This window comes from Oryctolagus cuniculus, chromosome 10 (genome assembly GCF_964237555.1).
Source record: "Oryctolagus cuniculus chromosome 10, mOryCun1.1, whole genome shotgun sequence".
In the NCBI taxonomy this organism is placed as follows: Eukaryota; Metazoa; Chordata; class Mammalia; order Lagomorpha; family Leporidae; genus Oryctolagus; species Oryctolagus cuniculus.
The window spans coordinates 25,378,797-25,403,648 of record NC_091441.1 but is presented as its reverse complement, the minus strand read 5'-3'; the positions used below and the strand labels follow the sequence as shown (position 1 = coordinate 25,403,648).

The 24,852-nt window shown below is 37.2% G+C and overlaps 1 protein-coding gene across 2 annotated transcripts in view; it reads left to right on the top strand.

Annotated features, from left to right (window-relative positions):
• DCC (DCC netrin 1 receptor) overlaps positions 1-24,852 on the top strand; it is a 1,216,740-nt gene that overhangs the window by 585,129 nt on the left and 606,759 nt on the right. For both annotated transcript variants that reach the window (XM_051851212.2, XM_051851210.2), the window contains exons 4-5: positions 13,273-13,423; positions 14,864-15,000. In XM_051851212.2, the coding sequence (XP_051707172.1) occupies positions 13,273-13,423; positions 14,864-15,000 (288 nt within the window). The remainder of the gene's footprint in view (positions 1-13,272; positions 13,424-14,863; positions 15,001-24,852) is intronic.

Genomic DNA, 24,852 nt, shown 5'->3' with positions numbered 1-24,852 from the left:
TTGGTATTAGAAAAATGGTCAAGTTTTGCTAAATTGATTATAATGCTATTACTATATATATTTCCTGGTAGCCACACTTGCGTTTTCCTCTCAGTTTTATTTTTTAATTTTATTTTTGATTAGCATATAATTGTACATATTTAAGGGATACATTATAGTTAGTCCATGTATACCTTGGGTAATGATCAAATTAATTGACACACCATATCAATATATTTTTCTTTGTGGTGAGAACATTAAAAAATTCCTTTATCTAGCTGTTTTGAAATATACATGACAGTAGTGTTAACTGTTGTCACCTGAAGTTACTCTTCACATGTAACTGACATTGTACCTATTGATCAGCCTGTTGTCATTCCGCCTACTCTTTATACTTTCCAGCCTCTGGCAACCACCATGCCTCTCTGAACTTCCATGAGATCAACTTTTAAGGTTGCATTTATGAATGAGATCACATAGCATCCATCCATCTGTGCTTGGCCCCCCCTTATCCAGCATAATGTCCTCCAAGTTCATTAATTCTGCAAATGGCAGGATTCTATCTCTCTCAGTGACTGGATAATTCTTCAATAGGTGACAGAGTAGGGTGTGAGGTTGACACACTTAGGTTGACAGATACTTACATTGATTCCCTATATTGGCTATTGTGCAGACATTTCTTTATCTCACTGAATTTATTTCCTATAGATATATATCCAATAGTGGGATTGTTGGACCAGAGAGTAACTCTATTAATTTTTTAAAGGATGTTGAGCAATTTTGCATCAACAATTTTGGTGACTTGCATGAAATACACTTATTTCGATAAAAACACAAATATAAAACTGACATGGAAAATTTTAATAACTCCATATTTATTTAAGAAATTCATTTTTAAATGAATTTTATAAAATTCTAGATGGTTTTGTTGGTAAATTCTAACATTTAAAGAAGAAATAATGGCACAATGGTATATTCTTTCAGAAAATAGGGAAAAATCAAATGCTTTCTAACTCATTTTAGGAGGCCAACATAGCACTGACATCAAAATCTAATGTGTAAAAGGGAGAAGAAGTTACATAACTATAATTCTAGTTCATATGTTCAAAAAACCCCTAAATTTATAGCAAATCAAACTCAGAAAAAAGTGAAAATAAAATGTGAATAATTAGGTATTTATCTTACCTGTGAGTGCTCTAGTGTCAAGATTTATTTGTTCACATGTTTTCATGATGGTAGTTATCTTTTTGCCTTTAAAATAGGTCTCCCTTAAGCATTTTTGCTTATTAGATATCTTTTGGGGCTGATGGACCTGGGTATTCTTATATTTCCCAATTTAGAATGTTTTTAGCAGTTATTTCATTGAAAAGGTTTTCTTGTGCCTTTTCCTTCTGGAAAACCAATAGTACCAACATTTGCTTACATAATGGTGTCCCATGAGTCTTTTAAAATTTTTTTTCTTAAGTTATACAAATTTCATGCCTTTCATATATACAGATTTAGGAACATAATGGTACTTCCCTCCCTCTTGCTCATGTTCCAATCCTTGTTCTTCTTCCCTCTCCCATTCTCTTAAATTTTACAGAGATCTACTTTCAGTTTACTTAATGATTGTAAGGTTAACCCTACACTAAGTAAAAGATTTCAACAAATAGTATGAAGAAGAAAAAGACTCTTAAAGTCTTCATCATTCTTTTTAATTCTTCTTCTTTGACCTGTCCTCTATCCTCCTCTCCTCCTCCTCTGCCTTCCCCACCTCTCCACTTTGTTATTTCCTATCATTACTGCTATACTAAAATCAGGCACTTGGCTTCCCCAGCACTTGTAAAGGTAGGTTGGTACATGACAACTGTTCATCAATGGGGAGATGATTGGTGGAGACTCTTACATAGCTACCTTCTTGCTCCACCTTCCACAGTTTTATTTTAATATATGTCATATCTACATAAAGTATATGGAATATATGTACAGTTTAAAGTATAAAATGACCAGGGGCATACTTAGTTTATGAAACAGAACTTTACAAACTGTAATTCTGATACATTTTTCTTATAAGTAAACCAAGATCATCAATGTGCTAGATAAATTCTTCATGTTGTATTGCTAAATAACTCCATTTGAATCTGAATAGTAAGTGCCTATATAGCAAGAATACAAATAACTTCATCAGTAATCACTAATTCCATTAAAACACATTTATTCAAAACAAGCACAAACTATAATTTCAAGTTTGTATCTACGAGGGATTTTTAATCTATACTGTTAGGAAATAAAAGTTTTCCCTCTGATTTCTCTCTCAAGTATTTGCCTTGAATTTAGCTATAATCACTAACAGTGCAAAACAAAAACCAAAAATCACACTAAAATAATAACAAAAACGGTTCCTTGGTGTTTCAAAATTATTGAAATGGCTTTTTCCCCTTAGATTCATGTATATGCTTCACCATCTATGGCTGTATGATAAACAACTATAAAATTTATTGACTTAAAACAATGGCAATTCATGGTCACTTATATTTCTTCAATTTTTCAGAGCAATTTCTGGTTTCACTTGAGTTTGTTCATGTTTTACTTGGCTCAGGCAGAAATTTCAAGGTAGTGTCACTCACTTGTTGGATCTCGCTGTTGCTAGGGGGCCTCAGGTATTTTGATGTGGCTTCTCTGCCTCCAGTTGAATAGATGACTGAGTCTCTGAGAGGCACAACAATGACAAACTGTAAGGCTCCTAGAAAGTTAGCTCCAAACTCATACACCATAACTCCCACCACCATCTCTTGATCAACGCAACACACAACCCCAGATGAGACTTGAGGCACAAGGAAATAGAACCCCATTTCTGGATTAGAGGAACTTCATTGGTCTTATTCAATGTACCACAGTGTTATAGAACATATGTACTGCTTACTATTAAAGATGATTCCTGTTAAAATTTTTTGGGAACTTATTTAATACTACGATTTATTAGATTAGGTGGAGAGACATATCCTTGAAGAAATGAGACAATTCTCTGTCGAAAGCTAACATTTTCATATGTATGATCTAGGTCACAAACTCTAATGCGATAAAGGCATGAAGGTAATAAAAGTAACTGAAATGGACCAGGTCAGGGTTGAGGTGACCTGGAATATATTGTTTGATCTAAAAACTAGTAGCAGGTGCTTCTTTAGTGGCAATATGAGTTAAGTGATATAGGGTCTGCTAATATTTTCAAGCAAAGGTAAAATACCAGGCCGGTGCCATGGCACAGTAGGTTAATCCTCCACCTGCAGTGCCGGCATCCCATATGGGTGCTGGTTCTAGTCCTGGCTGCTCCTTTTCCAATCCAACACTCTGCTGTGGCCTGGGAAAGCAGTAGAAGATGACCCAAGATCTTGGGCCAAGATCTTGAGACCTGGAAGAAGCTCCCGGCTCCTGGCTTTGGATGGGCACAGCTCCAGCCATTGAGGCCATTTGGGGAGTGAACCAATGGTCAGAAGACCTTTCTCTCTGTCTCTCCCTCTCATTGTCTGTAACTCTACCTCTCAAATAAATAAATAAAACCTTAAAAAAAAGTAAAATACCAGCAAGATATTTTGTGAATTTCAACAAATTGATTCGAAGTTTATAAGAAAATCCTGTTTAAATGGAAGAAGACTCAGAATAGTGGGCATGACACCAAAGAAGTACAAAGTTGAAGGACAGACTCAAACTGACTTCAAGACTTAGCACATGGGGAAGGTGTCGTGATGCAGCAAGTTAAAATGTTGCTTGCAATGCCAGTATCCAGTATGAGAGCACCAGTTCAGGTGCTGGCTCCTCCACTCCTGTCCCAGCTTCCTGCTAATCCACCTTGGGAAGCAGCAGAGGATGGCCCAAGTACCTGAGCCATTGCTGTGCAAATGGAAGATCAGTATGCAGTCCTGCCTCCTGGCTTCATGAACCATTTGGAGAGTGAGCCAGTAGGTGGAAGATTTCTCTCTCTCTCTCTCTCTCTCTCCCCCCCCCATTGTGTATCTCTCCTCTCTCGGGTGTCCTGCCTTTCAAATAAGTAAATAACTCTTTTAAAAAGACTTACTATAAAGCTACATTAATCACCAGTGTGATATCAGACAAAGAATAGACAAATAGATGAATAGAACACAGAAATAGGCCCACCCCATACAAATATTTTGTATGTATTTTTTGAGGGAATCTTATAAACTGCATGTAAAAAAGTAAATAAAATCTGTTTTGGTTTTCAAAATTTTTGGAATCCACATATAAATTTCTAATAGAATGTGTTTTCCATGAAGTTTTTGAAGATGCTTTATATGGTCAAACCATCTTTGAAAAAAGACTTAAGCCAATGAAGGGTCTTTTCATCAACTGGTTTTAGAAAAATTGGGCATATATTTGTAAAAGAAACAAATCTAATGCATACTTTGTATCTTGCACAAAGATTGATTCAGCCAGGACTAGAACCAGCACCCATATGGGATGCTGGCAGTGCAGGTGGAGGATTAACCTACTGTGCCACAGCACCGGCCTGGTATTTTACCTTTGCTTGAAAATATTAGCAGATCCTATATCACTTAACTCATATTGCCACTAAAGAATTAACATGAATGTGAAATGCAAAACTATAATACTTCTAAAAGACAATACAGGCTATTCTGAGTATTGTAATCATTTTTATGGAAATACTTAAAAACAATTTAAGACAAGAAAAGCAGATAACTCAGGCTTTATTAAAACTAAGAGCTGCTTTTTTGCAAAAGGTAATGTTAGGATAATGAAAAAATAAGATAAAATTTGCATAAAACACATCTGATAAAGGACTTGCATCTAAAATATATAATGAACTGTGGAAACTCAATGATAAAAGAACAAACAAACCAATTAAAAATTGGCTCAGGGTGATTGGTTGGCCTGGAGCTTAAGATACTGCTTGGGACACTCACATCTCAAATTGGATTGCTACATTGGAGTCCAGACTCAGATGCTAATTCCAGATTCTAATTAACATGCACCCTGGAAAACATCAGGCGATGGCTCAAGTATGTGATTTCCTACCAGCATGTGAGGGACCTGGTTTGAGTTCTTAGCTCACTATATCAGCTTAGCCCTGTCTAAGCCATTCTCCAAATGCTCACAATATCAACCAGTGAGTGGGACATTCTCTCTCTCTCTCTTTATCTCTATCTCTCTCTCTCCCCGCCCCTTACCTTTCTGCCTCTCAAGTAAGTAAATGAAAGAAAAAATTTAAATAGGCAAATTAATTGACACCTCACCAAAGAAGAATCCGTATGGAAAAGATGGAAAGCTTTGTGATGAACTTCATATATCATTAAAAATTTTTAAATTAGGATGGCTAATATAGTAGTATATGTACTAGAATGGATGAAATCATGAAAAATGACAGCACCACATACTATGGAGAATGTGGAGCAACAGGAACTGTCTTTCATTGCTGTTGAGAATGAAAAGTTGTGCAGACACTTTGTAGGACCATTTGGAAGTTTTTTAAACTAAAGTTACATAAAATCTAGCAGTTAAGCTCCAATATATTTACTCAATAGAGTTGAAAACTTAAGACTCTGCCCACCCGTATTTATAGTTTTATTCATAGGTGCCAGCATTGTGGCATAGTGGGTATAGCTGCCATCTGCCACCTGCCACACTGCCAACCCATATGGGTGCTGGTTCACAGCCTGGCTGCTCCACTTCCAATCCAGTTCCCTGCTAATGGGCTTGGAAAAGCAGCACAAGATGGCCCAAGTGTTTGGGCCTCAGCCAACCACATGTGCAACCTGGGTGAAGCGCCTAATTCCTGGCTTTGTCCTGGCCTAGAGCTGGCCATTGCTGTCATCTGGGAAGCGAACCAGTGGATTGAAGATTCTCTGTCTCTGTCACTTCCTCTCTAACTCTGACTTTAAACAAAGATTTTTGTAAAAAGATTTATTCATGAGCACCCAAAAATGAGTTGTCTTTCAATAAATGAATAAATAAATAAATGATGGCACATCTATATAAGGAAATCTTATCCAGCAATAAAAATGAATGAGCTACACACACACAAAAGATATGAAGAAAAAAATACATAGTGCTGAGTTGCTGAGTGGGGAAAAATGAGTTGAAAAGGCTACATACTGTGTGATTCCATTGATATGACATCCTGAAAAAGACACAACCATGAAAGCAGTAAAAAGATCAGTGACTGCCTGAGGTTTGATGTAGGCATAGTGGATGATGAATAGCTGAGGGTCAGTGAATGTTGACTGCACTGAAAATATTCTACGTGGTACTATGATATTTGATGCATGCCATGCATTTGTCAAAATCCATAGGGCTGCACATATTTCAATGTAGATAATGGACCTTAGGGTAATGTACCAATATTGGTTAATTTGACCACACTATCTCTCTCTCTCTTTTTTTTTTTTTTTGCTTATTATGTTCTAAAGAAGAACCATCTTTGTTGAATGACTTCTTTTTGATAATAGGGAGTAAAATAGAACTTAAATGGCGATATATCCAGTGGTAAATTTTCTTTTACCTACAAAATTAAATTAAGTGGGTATTCTTCAATGTTTTCCATGGGTGTTATTATAGACTAGTAGTCTATAATATAAGGAAACATGTCTGTTGAAGAAGAGCAGGTGGTGAAATTAATGCACTCAGATGGCTAGGGCTGCATTATAAAGACAGCTATTAGTAAATGCACATTTGGGGAACTGGTTCATTTCAGAAAATTGATTCTTAAACATTATCTTTCAGACCATTTTTGTTTGATTTGAAAAGCCACTTTCAAGAAGGGAAATAAAACAGCACTAGCAATTCTTAAAAATTTTGAGATGTTTTTCTACAATGTTGACTTAATAAGGATTAACACATTTAGAACATGATTTCAATATTTTCGTTGTGAAAAATATTTATTTTTATTGCTGGAACAACCAGAAACAGATGTGGGAAACTGCAAAAGTGTGAATTTTCTCTTTCTCCACACACGGAGTAATTCAGATGACAGTTATTAACCCAACTATTAACTTAAGAACTGGAGTATTCTTGGTTTTTGTTTGTTTGTTTTAAAGATTTATTTGTGTGAAAGGCAGAGTTACAGAGAGGCAGATGCGGGAGGCGGGGAGAAGGGGAAAGGGAGAGAGGGGAAAAGGGGGGGAGAGAGGGAGGGGGAGGGAGGGGGGGGAGAGGGGGTGAAGGTTCACTCCCCAAGTGGCCATAATGGCCAGAGATGAGCCAATCCGAAGCCAAGAGCTGGGAGCTTTTTCCGGGTCTCCCATGTGGGTGCAGGGGCCCAAGGACTTGTACCATCTTCTACTGCTTTGCCAGGCCATACCAGAGAGCTGGATTGGAAGTAGAGCAGCCATATGGGATGTCGGCTTTACCCGATAAGCTGGCCCCTGGAGTTTTCTTACTAATGTGTCATGGAGCTGCCTGGAGATGGGTCAGGTCAAGGAAGATAAAGGTCAATGTCAAATGTGTTGCAGACACACTCTCACCTCACTTTTCTGCTTCTTGTCAACCCATGCTATGATCCAGCTGGGCCTCACCTCCCACATCAGTTTTCCATCCACCACAGTTTTTAAGATTTCACTATTTCAATTTCTTTGCATCAATATTTTGCTTGGAGTTTATAAAATGACAGGTTATAGAGTAATTCAGTTCAGTGCATTAGATTGAAACTGGACTGACTTGAACCTTCTTAAAGTTAAATGGAACTTAAAGAGAACCTTTTTATGTTAAATAAGAGGATAAAAATTTGGTCAACAAGCAAGGATATGGCCATGGGTAGGTGGATCTCCTCCTAATCTACCTAAATATAAGACTGGCTTTGTCCCTGGGCATTGCCAGTGGGGTTTATATAGGATGGAGTAAGAGAATTTCTTTATTCTCAAAGGCATTTCCTGAGTGTTAGATTCTGTGCTTAGTATTTTGTAAGTTTTTTTTTTGTTATTTTTATTTTGAGATAACATACTTGTAATTTACAGTATTGTCAAAGGCTTAATGCTCTATCAAATAAAGAGTTAAATAAATAAAAAGTAAAAATACCACACTGACGGGGCCAGTGTTGTGGCACAGTGGGTTAATCTGCTGCCTGTGAGGCAGGTTTGAGTGCTGGCTGCTCCACTGCAGATCCAGCTCCCTGCTAATAGGCCTGGGAAGGCAGCAGAAGGTGATCCAAGTAGTTGGGCCTCTGCTACCCACCTGGGAAACTTGGATGCAATTCCATGTTCCCAGCTTCAGCCTGGCACAGCCCTTGTCACTGTGGCCATGTGTGGGTGGTGGTGCACCAGCAAATAGATGCCCTTTCTCCTTCCATCTTTCTCTACCTTTCTCTGCAACTCTGCCTTTTGAATAAATAAATGAATAAATCTTAAAAACACCATATTGTGAATTTTTTTTGCTTATTCCATTTGCTATAATCTTAGTGACTTTGGATCAAATGAGTTTTTAGGTGGTACAGACATTGTTTCAATTATTTGCTAGTAAAAATGTGTAATACTAAGTAATACACAGAAACAGAAACATATCAAGTGAAGTAGAAGGATAGTGAACACCTCATTGACCCATTGTCTCAGCTCTAGGGGAAACTCACTCTGGAATGTCACTATAAAATTTAAAAATATGTGGCTTACACATATCATAAAAAAACTTTAGTTATACAGATGTAATACTTTTTCAAAGAAGGCAGGTATTTTTCAGTACTGACATTTGTTTCATCCTTGGTACCTATGAGGTATTCAGCACAAGTCTAATGTGTTGGTTTGTTGTATTCATCACACCACAGAAGCAATAAGCAAATCAGAAGAAACTGGAATAGATGTTGGCAGTAGGCAAACTGAATGTATCACAAACCTTGGATGATGACATTTAAAAATTATTGAGAAGGTTCTTCAATAAGTTCATGAAATATGTAATTAAAGCTTGGTGTAAAAAGTTTGAAATGTATGCACACAGAGATCTTCAAAGAGTTCATAAAATACATCTTATAAAAAACTGTACATGAAGTTCAAGTTTTTATATCAAAATCAACATTAATTGAGGATTTTTGCATCTATGTTCATCAGGGATATTGGTCTGTAATTCTCTTTCAATGCTGCATCTTTTTCCAGCTTAGGAATTAAGGTGATGCTGACTTCATAGAAAGAATTTGGGAGGATTCCCTCTTTTTCGATTGTTCTGAATAGTTTGAGAAGAATTGTAGTTAGTTCTTCTTTAAATGTCTGGTAGAATTCAGCAGTGAATTCATCTGGTCCTGGGCTTTTCTTTGTTGGGAGGGCCTTTATTACTGTTTCAATTTCTGTCTCAGTTATGTGTCTGTTTAGGTTTTCTGTGTCTTCCTGGTTCAATTTAGGTAGGTTGCATGTGTCCAGGGATCTATCCATTTCTGATAGGTTTCCCTGTTTGCTGGCATACAAGTCCTTGTAGTAATTTCTGATGATTCTTTTTATTTCTGTGGTGTCTGTTGTTACGTTTCCTTTTTCATCTCTGATTTTACTGGTTTGGGTCTTTTCTTTTTTTAGTTAGTTTTGTTTATTTTTTCAAAAAACCAGCTCCTTGTTTGGCTGATTTTTTGTAATGATTTCTGGGATTCAATCCTGTTGATTTCTTCTCTGATTTTAATTCTCTTCTCCTACTAGATTTGGGTCTTGTTTGCTGCAGTTTTTCTAGATCCTTGAGATGTGTTGAAAGCTCATCTACTTGGTGCCTTTCCAATTTCTTGATGTAGGCACCTATTGATACAAACTTTCCTCTTAACACTGATTATGCTGTATCCTGTAAGTTTGGTATGTTGTGCTGTTATCCTCATTTACTTCCAGAAAGTTTTTGATTTCTCTTTTGATTTCTTCTATTGAATGGGGAAAAGTTGGAAGCATTTCCACCTAGATCTGGTACCAGACAGGGATGCCCACTCTCACCACTGCTATTCAATATTGTTCTGGAAGTTTTAGCCAGAGCCATCAGACAAGAAAAAGAAATTAAAGGGATACAAATTGGGAAGGAAGAACTCAAACTATCCCTCTTTGCAGATGATATGATTCTTTATTTAGGGGACCCAAAGAACTCTACTTAAGAGACTTGGAACTCAGAAGAGTTTGGCAAAGTAGCAGGATATAAAATCAATGCACAAAAATCAACAGCCTTTGTATACACAGGCAATGCCACAGCTGAGGAAGAACTTCTAAGATCAATCCCATTCGCAATAGCTACAAAAACAAATACACTGGAATAAACTTAACCAAGGACGTTTAAGGTTTTGTAATTTCCATCATAGAGATCTTTAAGAAAGAAATAGAAGAGGATACCAAAAAATGGAAAAATCTTCCATGCTCATGGATTGGAAGAATTAATATCATCAAAATGTCCATTCTCCCAAAAGCAATTTACAGATTCAATGCAATCCCAATCAAGATACCGAAGACCGTCTTCTCAGATCTGGAAAAAATGATGCTGAAATTCATATGGAGACACAGGAGACCTCGAATAGCTAAAGCAATCTTGTACAACAAAAACAAAGCCGAAGGCATCACAATACCAGATTTCAGGACATACTACAGGGCAGTTATCAAAACAGCATGATACTGGTACAGAAACAGATGGATAGACCAATGGAACAGAATAGAAACACCAGAAATCAATCCAAACATCTACAGCCAACTTATGTTTGATCAAGGATCCAAAACCAATCCCTGGAGTAAGGACAGTCTATTCAATAAATGGTGCTGGGAAAATTGGATTTCCACGTGCAGAACCATGAAGCAAGACCCGTACCTTTCATCTTACACAAAAATTCACTCAACGTGGATTAAAGACTTAAATCTACGACCTGACACCATCAAATTATTAGAGAGCATTGGAGAAACCCTGCAAGATATAGGTACTGGCAAATACTTCTTGGAAAAGACCCCAGAAGCACAGGCAGTCAAAGCCAAAATTAACATTTGGGATTGCATCAAATTGAGAAGTTTCTGTACTGCAAAAGAAACAGTCAGGAAAGTAAAGAGGCAACTGACAGAATGGGAAAAAATATTTGCAAACTTTGCAACAGATAAAGGGTTGATAACCAGAATCTACAAAGAGATCAAGAAACTCCACAATAACAAAACAAACAACCCACTTAAGAGATGGGCCAAGGACCTCAATAGACATTTTTCAAAAGAGGAAATCCAAAGGGCCAACAGACACATGAAAAAATGTTCCAGATCACTAGCAATCAGGGAAATGCAAATCAAAACCACAATGAGGTTTCACCTCACCCCAGTTAGAATGGCTCACATTCAGAAATCTACCAACAATAGATGCTGGCGAGGATGTGGGGAAAAAGGGACACTAACCCACTGTTGGTGGGAATGCAAACTGGTTAAGCCACTATGGAAGTCAGTCTGGAGATTCCTCAGAAACCTGAATATAACCCTACCATACAACCCAGCCATCCCACTCCTTGCCAATTTAATTTCCTTTGGGTAAATTCTGAAGAAAAAAGCTGTCTGCACATTAATGTTTATTGCAGCTCAATTCACAATAGCTAAGACCTGAAACCAACCCAAATGCCCATCAACAGTAGACTGGATAAAGAAATTATGGGACATGTACTCTATAGAATACTATACAGCAGTCAAAAACAATGAAATCCGGTCATTTGCAACAAAATGGAAGAATTTGGAAAACATTATGCTGAGTGAATTAAGCCAATCCCAATGGGACAAATATCATATGTTCTTCCTCTTTGGCGGCAACTAACTGAGCACCAAAGGGGAAACTGTTGAAGTGAAATGGACACTATGAGAAACAGTGACTTGATCAGCACTTGCCCTGACCGTTGATGTACAATGTAATACTTTATCCATTTTAGTATTTTTTTTTTGTTCTAGTACTATTGGTTGAACTCTGTAATTAACACACAGTTATTCTTAGGTGTTTAAATTTTAACTGAAAAGTTATCCCTGTTAAATATAAGAATGGGAATAAGAGAGGGAGGAGATGTACAATTTGGGACATGCTCAATCGGACTTGCCCCAAATGGTGGAGTTAGAAAAGTGCCTGGGGATTCCAATACAATCCCATCAAGGTGGCATGTACCAATGCCATCTCACTAGTCCAAGTGATCTACTTCAGTTCACAATTGATCACACTGATAGGTCTAAGAATCAAAGGGATCACACAAACAAGACTAGTGTCTGCTAATACTAACTGATAGAATCAAAAAGAGAGAACGATCCAACATGGGAAGCAGGATACACAGCAGACTCATAGAATGGCAGATGTCCTAAATAGCACTCTGGCCTCAGAATCAGCCCCTAAGGCATTTGGATCTGGCTGAAGAGCCCATTAGAGTATTTTAGGCATGGAAAGCCAAGACACTCTAGGGGGAAAAAAAAAAGGAAGACCTAAATGAAAGATCTCTGCGAGTGAGATCCCAGTGGAAAGAATGGAGCCATCAAAGAAGGAGGTACCTTTCTCTGAAGGGAGGAGAGAACTTCCACTTTGACTATGACCCTGTCGGAATAAGATTGAAATCGGCGAACTCAAAAGGCTTCCATAGCCTTGGCAACTCATGACTAGAGCCTAGGGAGATCACTGACACCATAAACAATAGTGTCAATTTGTTAAGTCCACAACAGGAGTCACTGTGTACTTACTCCTCATGTGGGATCTGTCCCTAATGAGTTGTCCAATGTGAAGTAATGCTATAACTAGTACTGAAACAGTGTTTTTACACTTTGTGTTTCTGTGTGGGTGCAAACTGATGAAATCCTTACTTAATATATACTGAATAGATCTTCTGTATATAAAGATAATTGAAAATGAATCTTGATGTGAATGGAATGGGAGATGGAGCAGGAGATGGGAGGGGTGCATGTGGGAGGGAAATTATTGGGGGTGGGGGGAAGCCAATGTAATCCATAAACTGTACTTTGGAAATTTATATTTACTAAATAAAAAAAATCAACATTAAGTCCATTTGTCCATGGGGTTTTTGAAGTGCCTTTTAATATTGCCTTGTTCTCTAATAATGATAGATAAATACAGCATATAGCTTAGGAGAGTGAACTGTAGCTTCACTCTGATGTCCTATGTCTTACACCATGTTGCTGTCACCAGATAAGAATATCCTGATATCATAATCTTAGAAACTGGGGATGTAAAAAACTTTTTTAGAGTTTATTTATAAGTTTCATTGGTGCCTTTTCAATTTTCTTTCCTCTCAAGCATCTTTCATCTTTTTCTGGTTAGAAAAAAAAAAAAGTTCAGGCTGCATTATTAATCTTTGCAATTTTTTCGTAAAAGATACAATCCTATGTTTTCTTTCCATAGATCCGGGACTGCACAGGCAGCTGTATTTTCTACAGAGACCCTCCAATGTAGTAGCCGTTGAAGGACAAGAGGCGGTCCTGGAGTGCTGCGTTTCTGGCTATCCTCCGCCAAGTTTTACCTGGTTACGAGGCGAGGAAGTCATCCAACTCAGGTAATACACGGTCGGCACTTTCAATTGTGTGCAGTACTATTTATCTTCCTTAAATTTGACAGAAATGCCTACATATACTAGGATTTTTCTAATTATTGAATATTTTTCCACATTCCTTGACATGATAGAGCGTATGAAAGATGTTTAGCCAATGAGACAAGGGGGGAGACAAGAAACGTAAAAACAGCAAACACAAATCAAAGTAATATCAATTATTAAAGGAAATTGAGAAAGTTGGGAATCTGTTGACATGATCCTGCCCAAAGATTCATCAGCAAAGATATTTTGGAGGATCTCAGCCTAAGTAAATGGTATGGACAGGATAGATCTTAAATGTTCTCCACACACACACACACACACACACACACACACACACACACAGGATTACTATGTGAAGGGGCAGATCGGTAAATGAACTTCATGGGTAATCATTTCGTACTGCATAGTATCTACATGTATCACACTGTATACATAAAACATCACATTATACAAACATAAATATATTCATTTTTATTTGTCAATTATACTCTAATAAAGCCGGGGGAGATGAAATCACAGTTCTCTGAGTTCAAATATATAACAATGTCATTTAAAGGTTGCACATTTTTTTTTACCTCCAGTTATATCTCTGAGTATCTGAGCTATAGTAAAATTTGAAGATAAGGCACGAGAACCTGGCTGGCCTTGACTTCTGGAATAATAACAATAAAGTACAGTTAGCAAGTAAATCCTTTAGAGAGTGGAATACTTAGTCTGAAACATTTTGATTAAATAGATCTTAAGAAATTAATTTCATTGATTTTGGGGACTGGTAGATTTCTTTCTAGCACATTTATTTTTCCATGATGAAATAGCTGTATATATTATAAGATATTTTTTAAAAGTTGTATACCTTAAACATTTATTTAGATAATAATGGTACATAATACAGTTTCACAATATTTCTTGAGAAAAATAAAACACAAGAATTCCAGTTATAGCTACCAAATGGGAAAATGCATTGTCTGCATATATACCCAGACACACTTGGGTGTAGTATGAAATATGGTTTACAAAAATCACTAAATTGTGTGTCAGGACACAGGCCACTGACTTCCACCCTGGAGAACCGCTTCTGTGGACCCTAATCTCAAATCCAAAATGAGAAACTTGGACTACATTATCTGCAAGTTGTTTTTCATCACTAACTAAATAAATTAACTGAAGTTAATTCTGAGTTTAATCTACTTTATTTCTTCAGTCACTACACATAGCATTCCCATAGGAGTAACTTACCTTAAATTAATTTTTTATCATTAAGTGAGGTGATATCAAGTATGTATGATATATGGTTTTCCCCAATTTTATAATTTGAGCTTTAGTGAAAATCATTTAACCCTCTTGAGTTTTTCTCCTGATCTACATATATTAATTTACTCTCTGATTCCTTATATCTTACAGGTCTAAAAAGTATTCTTTATTGGGTGGAAGTAACTTGCTTATCTCCAACGTGACAGATGATGACAGTGGAACTTACACCTGTGTTGTCACGTATAAAAATGAGAACATTAGTGCCTCTGCAGAGCTCACAGTCCTGGGTAAGTTAATGTCTGGCGATGAGTTTGCATTGTGCCCTTCAAAATATGTCACCACCACACCTTAAATGCTTACCACTGATTGCTTCCTAGGTATATTAATGGGAAACTTCAAAGCCCAGCACTCTACACATGCCCTTCTCTACTTTAGTTAATTGTATAGAAGTTAAATACAGTATTTGAATACATACTTATTGCTTAAATCTGGATTTATGACTGTTTAATAATTCTAGTGATGCAATTGGAAAGTACCAAGTATTCTTCAATAGATGTGTTGAATAACAAATGTGAGGTTTCAAAATACCATACCTGAGGAAAATAAATGAAGAAAAAAATGAAAGAAATTGTACAATGCATATGCACTTGAATGGAAAGGAAGATGTTATTTGAGATGACAAGGTCTCTGACATTAAATTCAGTGTGTTGCTAAGACTGTTTTATTAACATGGAAATACTGTAGGCGTTGTGTTGAATGTAAGCCATCAAAATCAAATTCATCTAAGGAAAACTTGCATGGAAGCAATATAATTTAAAGAATTAAGGAGGGTGGATCATACATATTATTCAGAAGGGCAGGTTGACAAAGGTATCCTTTCAAATTAATTCTTATATATGGTGGATACTCAAGCAAATACCTATTTTGCTGTTTACTCTGGATTTCATTGAAGCCTTTTTTTTTTTTTTTTTGAGTTCTGTAGATCGGAGAAAGTAGCTTAACATTGGTGTTTCAATCGCTTTTTCCTGTAACAATAACAAAACATTGATTACTAATCTTTGGATTTTTTTCCCTCTGGAATATTTGTTTCCAAGAAAATGTAAATGTATTTAAAAGTTATTTAGAAATGGAAGTGTATCATATGCTAGCTCTATCTTGTAACCAATGTCTTAATATTATGCTATCCTTTTTGCTTTCTAGTTTTAAAGCTTTTTCAGATAACACTTTCATCTGTTGATAGATGCATATGCTGGGTTGGACAATGGAGTTGCTTGTCATTCAATGAAAACATAAATATTTACCTAAGAAAGGGCAAAAGTGAAAGAAACTTCCAATTTGATTAAATCATTGTGTCATTTATCCTGATCCAGACTCCCCATACACCTTGAACTGTCCAGCAATAGGTGATTATTGGGCGGATTGGTGAGGTTGGTAGTTTTACCCTAGAGGGACAACCTGTTCCTTGAAAGAAAACACCAGTATTGAAGAAGAAGCATGCACCATCTCCATTCAGTGCTTGGTGCTACTAGCAACCCTGGTTTACAAGTGAGGGCATGTTGGCATAGAAAGACAAGTGGTTGTCCCCAGGAAGGATCTAGGGTTCAGGCAATGCAGTCTGACCCAATGGGCCCATGACTATCCTCTACTGGCTGCCTAATTCACACACTTCTTTCTTCCTCTTTTTCTGAAAAAGGTATAAAAGAGGCAGGTATAAAATGATTCTAAGATGATTCTGAAATTTCAGTTCCGCTAATAATTGTGGTCACTTTCATAAAGATGTGGGAATATCTATGACAACTCTGAGGTATCAGAGAGAATGGTTGGTAAGAAAACAAGGCAGTAAGGATTAATACTGTTCTTTAAGGATTAGGTTGGACAAAAAGGCAGGTGAAAAGTATACCTGGTGTAAGATATCGCTCACTGTTTAACTGCAGCTTATTAGTTTTATTAGCTATGTAGCATTTGTATAATCATTAAAATAAATGCAAAGATGTAGGAATTGAACATGCTTATGGTTAAAGGAGAGAAATATAAAGTAAACTTGGAAAAAATATTGAGGGACTGATGTTGTGGTACAGTGAGTTAAGCTGCAGCCAGCATATCATAGTGGAACATTAGTTTGAGTTCCTGCTGCACTGTTTACAGTCCAGCTCCCTGCTAATGCACCTGGGAAAGCAGAAGAAGGTAACCCAAATGCTTGGGTCTCTGCCACCCGACATGGGGAACCTGAATGGAGATTCTGGCTCTTGGCTTTGGCCTGGCCCAGCCCTAATCTTTGCAGCCATTTGGAGAGTAAACCCATGGAGGGAAGATGTAATCTTCTCTTCCTCCCTGCCTCCCTCACTCTCTCCCTTCCCCTTATACTGCTTTTCAAATAAATAAAATAAATCTTTAAAAAATATACTTAAAGAAGAAATAGAAGATGGAGCTGACATATAACACAATGACTAACCCATGGAACTGGACTTTACAGAAATACACACACACTATATACTTTACCTAGTTTTTTATCTTAAGGCTGCTGGATGCGAGACAAATAGACTTACATTTTTGTTTGAAATGAATCGACTTATTTCTTAAAATCTAGACATAGATTACATGTTGAATGTGTAAATTAGAAGCATTGTTAATTTTTTAAAAATTAGAGTTATGTTTAGATTTTGGGTTTTGGTAGACCTGATGTCTGTCTTTTCATTTGTTTTGTAAATGAATCGTCCTGGCAAATGGGTGTTTATTTTAAAGGTCTTTCAAGAGCCAGCATTGTGGTGGAGTAGGTAAGGCCTCTGCCTGTGTTATCAGTATCCCATATGGGCACCAGTTCATATCCTGGCTGTTCCACTTCCAATCCAGCTTTGTGCTGGGAATGTTTGGGCCCCTATACCTACACCCACTCCAGAGGCCCAGATGAAGCTTCTGGCTGGCTTGGACAAGAGCTGGCTATTGTGGCCATCTGGGGAGTGAAGCAATAAATGGAGGCTTCCTCTCTCTTCCTTTCTCTCCCTGTCTCTCTGTAACTCTGCCTTTCAAATAAATAAATAAATCTTTTTAAAAATGTCTCTCATACCTTGTATGATTTCTACCTACTGTTGAAAACTTGTTGTATTTCAGGAGGTAGGTATAATATTGTTTTAACTATTTTACCCAGGCTCTAAAATAGAATATTGATCTATTGAAACCTTTGATATAGTTAATTATTTTGATATGCATTTAGCATTATTTTACCTAACTGAATTTATATGGAAAATATAATTTATTTCCTTTTTTAAAGGAGATGGAGAAAAATAATCTCATCAAAGCTATTTAAATTTATTTTTTATAATTTTAAAAATTTAAGCATAGTTATATTCTTCATAAGATAAAATACCATGAGAAAGCCAAGCTTGGGCTTATAATAAAATTTTAATCATGCATTTTATCAGATTCGCTTCTGCCTTTCAACTTGTGGTCTTTTCTTATACTTAGACTAGCTTTGAATGTGAACTTTCATGACCTCACAGACTTTTCAAGTAGAATATAATTTTATACAGAACAAAATGCAGAGAAATGCTGTTACTCTCCTTGGTAATTTCAAAGAGTTGATTCACATTAAATGCAATTTGAAGTCTGGTATTTACTTTGTTTTCTTAGAAAATGAACATTTAAAGTTTGAAAATTATTAAATCAGTTGGACCACTATATATTAGACAAGATTAAGGGAAACCTTATTTAAAATGAATAAAATAAGCATAAAATAACTTTCCTAATAATAACCACTAATGGTAATGTTTCTGACATGTTAGAATGACCTTCAGTGAGGTATCAGTGAACATCGGTTGGGTGAAAGCATTCCATCAAGTTCTGAGAAGGCTACAGAGTTTGAAGCCCTGCTTATAGTATGGTTACAAATTTATAAAATTAATTCCCACTGATGCTTCTGTGTGAGATGTTTTACATAGTGCATGTATGCTGGAATATGTGAATATATAAAGAAATTATGTTTCCTCTCTCCTGTAAGACAGATCCTGAAGCAACAGCAACAGGAGGGATTCTGGAGATGAGGAGGAAGAGGGAGGCTCCCTGAATAATGCCGCAGCCTATATTTTAAGCATCTAATGCCATGATTATTTATTAAACCTAATTTTAAAAAAGCCTAGCAAACAATATTTCTGTCAGTTCATATTTTCAAAGTATTCAGCTTTCTGGATCAAGAATTACAATATGACTCTAATTCAAAGCATATATCCATCCATTCTCCATCCAATTACCCATCTCAACTCTTAAGCAAATTCACTTCAATATATCCACAGCAAAAGAACACTTGGTAGGCATTCAGGAGAGCTGCTACTGCCTTAGCTGCAGATTGATCCAGTGCCTGGATCAATGGAGAAATATATTCCTTAAAAAGATGTTTAATCTTCAGCCAAGAAAGGGCCTAACTGTGGAAGAGCCCTAAACACTTTACATCCTTACAGCAAAGGAGGTGGGTGGAGAACTCACACAGGAAGTGCTCTTCAGGGAGAAGGAATTATGTCTGTCGTGGGTGAGAACATTTAAAAATTTAAAATATGTAAATATTTATTTCATTTTATTTGAAAGGGTGGAATCTTCCATCCACTGAGTTAGTCTACAACAGACAGGCTTATGCCAGGCTGAAGCCAGAAGCCTAGAACTCAGTCAGGGTTTGCCAAGTTGGTTGCAAGAAGCTATCATCTGTTACCTCCCAGAGGGCACATGAGCAGAAAGCAGCGTAGTGAGACTTTGAACCAGGTACTCAGAGTGATTGCAGGTGTCCCAAGCAGTGTTGTAATGGCTGTGCAAAACATCCACCCAGAAAGTAGTCTTGGACATTCCAGAATGGATTCTCAAATTTCCTTTAAAGAGGTCTACATCTATGTAAACAGTAAGTATTAAAAGTTTACCTGTGTGTCTCTGTAGATTTTCTCCATTACGTGCGTGTTCAAAATTCTAGAGAGATGTTGGCTAGGGTTGGCCAAACGGGGTTTCTGGGACACACGTGAGTATGCTAGGTCAGCTCTTTGCATCAATTTGAAAACTCAAAACAAAATTTGCGTTCTCAGTGTCTTCATCATGAATGGCAGATGCCACTTCACATTGTGATTGGGTTTAGAGTTCTCGCTAGAAAGCCTCTGTGTGACCAGCTATGTGAGGTGTGCAGGTGTAGGCCACACGTGAGTCTTTTCCCTGCAGGAGCAAAGCAAGGACCTGTTAGTCACCCTCTAGCAAAGTATTAAGTAGGGCTCTCTGTACACCTGAACATGTTCACCTTACACACATGTTGTTTAATTCTGATGACAGTGGACTCAGATTCAATTACATTTTAATATCTGTATTATGTTCATGTATAAGGGGTCTTCAAAAAATTCATGAAAAATAGATATGATAAAAAAACTATGCATAGATTTCAATTTCTTTTGCCAAAATGAACTTTCCAAGTTTTTCCATGAATATTTTGAGTACCTGTATATATAGGTCTGTGTGTGCATTCCTATACAGAATATATATAGCATACGCACACACATGCTTAATTTTCTGAGAAAACTTCTCCTTAAGGCTTGTTCCCATATCTTTTTAAGATTTGATTTATTTATTTGAGAGTTAGAGTTACAGACCATGAGAGGGAGAGACAGAGGGAAAAGTTTTCCATCTGCTGGTTCACTCCCCACGTGGCCGCAACGACCGGAGCTGTGCTGATCCAGAGCCAGGAGCTTCTTTCCAGGTCTCCTATGTGGGTGAAGGGGCCCAAGGACTTGGGCCATCTTGTACTACTTTCCCAGGCCACAGCAAAGAGCTGGATTGAAAGAGGAGCAGCTGGGACTAGAACCGGCACCCATATGGGATGCTGGCACTGCAGGTGGAGGATTAACCTAGTGCGCCACAGCGCCAGCCCCTCCCATATGTTTTCAAATGTATATGGTTATTTTAACCACTAAAGTACTGCCTATGCAAATACATTATAGATCAAACTATTTAGAAATTTAAAAAACATCTTAAAAGTGAACTACAAAGAGAGTTGATTAAAATATATGTGAGAAATTAAACATTCCTGTCAAAATCTTAGTTTTTAATGCTTGGGTTGAAAAAAGTACACATTGATAGCACAGTGTCTGCTGAAGTATATTTTAATAATAACAAGTAGGTTTGGATATATAGTGAGCTAATGAATTACAGTCACTAGCTCCAGATATACAACTGAGCCACCACAGTGTCAGTACTGAGCCACCAGCAAATACTGAGTAATTTGTGTACTAAGTATCTGTAGGGGAAGAAAGCAATAATGTATGTCCAGTCTTCAAAGACACAAAGCAGGCAGTGACTAAAAAAAAAAAAAAACAAGGAACGATTGTGAAAGAAAAAAGTGAGGGCCCCTGAATTCAAGGTTTCACAAGATTAGAGGATATGTATTAGGGAATGAATTGGGAGATTGGGGAAAGAACATTCTGGGCAGATGGAATCAAGTGTGCTAGGGTTTGGAGATAAGCTTAGGATGGTGGAAGAGTAATAAAGGTGATGTGACTGAATTTGTGGAGATGGAGAAATCTTATGCTGAATTAGAAAATTGGTATAGGCCCTGAGTATTTTGCTAATAAGGTGATATTTTGTCTTGAGTTCACTGGGACAGTATGGAAATATATATTTTTTTGAATTTTGGCTTACTGCCTGTTTCATCTTGGTTAGTTAGGTAATCTTCTAACCTTGAATTTGTTCATTTGTGGAAAGATGGTAATTCTTAGGACTTGGTGACTGGGTGTGAGAACTGGTTGTTAAGAATTCAGATTAGCAAGGTAGAGTTTTTGACACTGTGAGAAATAAAGAAATATAACACGCTGTCTAGTATAGTTTTGTATGCTCTGAGAAATACAGGAATATAGCACGCTCCCTCAGCCCTCATGAGAATCCTAAAGTCTGATTGTAAAGATTGAGCAGGCAAACCAAAACAGAATGCCAGTTATTAAAGCATACAATACACTCTCTATGTACCTCTTTTTTCCACCTATATAAACGTCTAAAGCAACAACTTGTTCCTACATAATTCTCATGAAGCGTGGAAAAATCAATATGACAATGTCCTAACGATATATAAACATGTTTACTTTTTGGAAGTGATCTCTATAAGCATTAAAAAAACAATGATTGTGGCAGAACAAAGGTACCCATTTGGGAAGCATTTTGTGCTTTCATGTTCTCCAGTGCTTCCCACATGCTGTCTGACTTCCTTCTTAGCTAGATACGGAAACCCTGAAACAGAGAAGCCATGTCTTCTTCCTCTTAGTCACTTGCTCCCTGGCTCATCTGAATTTTAAGCATAAGGAATGTGATTTAATATACATGAAACATAAGTTATCTAACTTTCTACAAAAACATTTTATAAGCTTTCTCAAGCCACTCATGTTTTTTTCATAGAGCACTGTTACAGACTGAGCTGTGCAGCTCTGGCATCTGATGTGCCTGTGTTTAGAGATAGGGTCCTAAGGAGGTGAGTAAGGTTAAATGATGTCCTAGGTGTGGGGCAGTTTTATCCAATAGGAATGGCATTCTGTAAAAGAATAGGAAGAGATACTAGAGCACTTTCTCTCCAGGCTTGCATACCAAGAAAAGACCAGGTAAGGACACAAGAAGACTTTGTCTACAAGCCAAAGACAGAGGCCTCTGTAGAGTAGAAAGTAGAAAGCAATCCTACTAGCACTTTGCTCTTGGACTTTCCAGACTTCAGAGGAGGAAATAAATTTCTATTGACCAAGTTACCCACTCTGTCATATTCTTTTATGATAGGTTAAGCAGCCTAACATAATCACAGAAATGGTTCTTGTGTACATTATACTGTTTGATCAGTTTTACGTCTTACCAAAATTGAATGATGGAATAGAATACTTAAGCATATCAGTAATAAGTAGTAATACTGAATCAATAGCAAAAATTTTCCTATCAGAGATTGCTCGGAGGGGGCCAGTGCTGTGGCACAGCAGGTTAAAGCCCCAGCCTGCAGCACTGGTATCTCATATGGGTGCCGGTTCGAGTCCTAGCTGTTCTACTTCTGATCCAGCTCCCTGCTAATGCACCTGGGAAAGCAGCATAGGATGACCCAAGTCCTTGGGTCCATGTACACAGGTGAGAGACTTGGAGGAAGCACCTGGCTTCGTATTGGCTCAGCTTCCACCATTGCACCCATTTGGGGAAGTGAACTAGTGCATGGAAGACCTATCTCTGTGTGTCTACCTCTGTCTGTAACTCTTTCAAATAAATAAAATTTTTAAAAATTGCTTAGGAACAGATGGCTTGAATCCTGACTCTACCAACTTTTAAGGAAGAATTAACATCAATTCTTCTTAAATTTTTTTTAACTTTTATTTAATGAATATAAATTTCCAAAGTACGACTTATGGATTACAATGGCTTCCCCCCAATACCGTCCCTCCCACCCACAACCCTCCCCTTTCCCACTCCCTCTCCCGTTCCATTCACATCAAGATTCATTTTCAATTATCTTAATATACAGAAGATCAGCTTAGTATACATTAAGTAAAGATTTCAACAGTTTGCTCCCACACAGAAACATAAAGTGAAAAATAATAGATGATTTTTTTAAATTATGATGAAATCAGATCAGAACTATTGTCATGTTTAATCCCAGTGAGAGTCAAGTTGGGAATTGATAATTTCTTTTCTTTTTTTTTTTTTTTTACAGAAGATCAGTTTAGTATGCATTAAGTAAAGATTTCAACAGTTTGCACCCCCATAGAAACACAAAGTGAAATATATTGTTTGAGTACTCATTATAGCATTAAGTCTCAATGCACAGCACATTAAGGACAGAGATCCTACATGAGGAGTAAGTGCACAGTGACTCCTGTTGTTGACTTTACAAATTGACACTCCTGTTTATGGCATCAGTAATCTCCCTATGCTCCAGTCATGAGTTTCCAAGGCTATGGAAGCCCTCTGAGTTCTCCGACTCTTATCTTATTTAGACAAGGTCATAGTCAAAGTAGAGTTTCTCTCCTCCCTTCAGAGAAAGGTACCTCCTTCTTTGAAGACCTGTTCTTTCCACTGGGATCTCACTCACAGAGATCTTTTTCCAGAGTGTCTTGGCTTTCCATGCCTGAAATACTCTCATGGGCTTTTCAGCCAGATCCGAATGCCTTTAGGGCTGATTCTGAGGCCAGAGTGCTATTTAGGACATCTGCCATTCTATGAGTCTGCTGAGTATCTCACTTCCCATGTTGGATCACTCTCCCCTTTATTTATTCTATCGGTTAGTGTTAGCAGGTACTAGACTTGTTTATGTGCTCCCTTCGAATCTGGAACACATCATGCTGAGTGAAATAAGCCAGTCCCAAAGGGACAAATACCATATGTTCTCCCTGATCGGTGACAACTGACTGAACACCAAAAAGGAAACCTGTTGAAGTGAAATGGACACTATGGGAAACGGTGACTTGATCAGCATAGCCCTGACTGTTAATGAACAACTTAATACATTATCCCTCTTAGTAGTTTTTTTTTTTTGTCTGTTCTACTTAATATGACTGGTTTAATTCTGTAATTAATACACAGTTATTCTTAAGTGTTGAAAATTAACTGAAATGTGATCCCTGTTAAACATAAGAGTGGGAATAAGAGAGGGAAGAGATGTACAATTTGGGACATGCTCAAGCTGACTTGCCCCAAATGGTAGAGTTAGAAACATACTAGGGGATTCCAATTCAATCCCATCAAGGTGGCATGTACCAATGCCATCTCACTATTCCAAGTGATCAATTTCAGTTCACAATTGATCATAATGAAAGGACTAAGAGTCAAAGGGAGCACATAAACAAATTCTTCTTAAATTTTTGACAAATAGGAGGGAATTCTTCCAAACTCATTTTGGAAAATCAGCAACACCTTGATACAAAAATCAAACAAGCACACAAGAAAAAACTATCTATCTATCTATTTATCTGTCGAGAGAGTGAGTTTTAAATATATGATAAGTAAGCATTTGGAAAAATAAAAATTGTCATCTCTATTAGATTAGCTTTATCAAAAAGACAAAAGATAGTAAATGATGCCAAGGATGTTGACAAAAGGGAACCCTTGCCCATGGTTGGTGGGAATATAAATTAGTGTAGTCTTTGTGGACAACAGTATGAAAGTTCCTC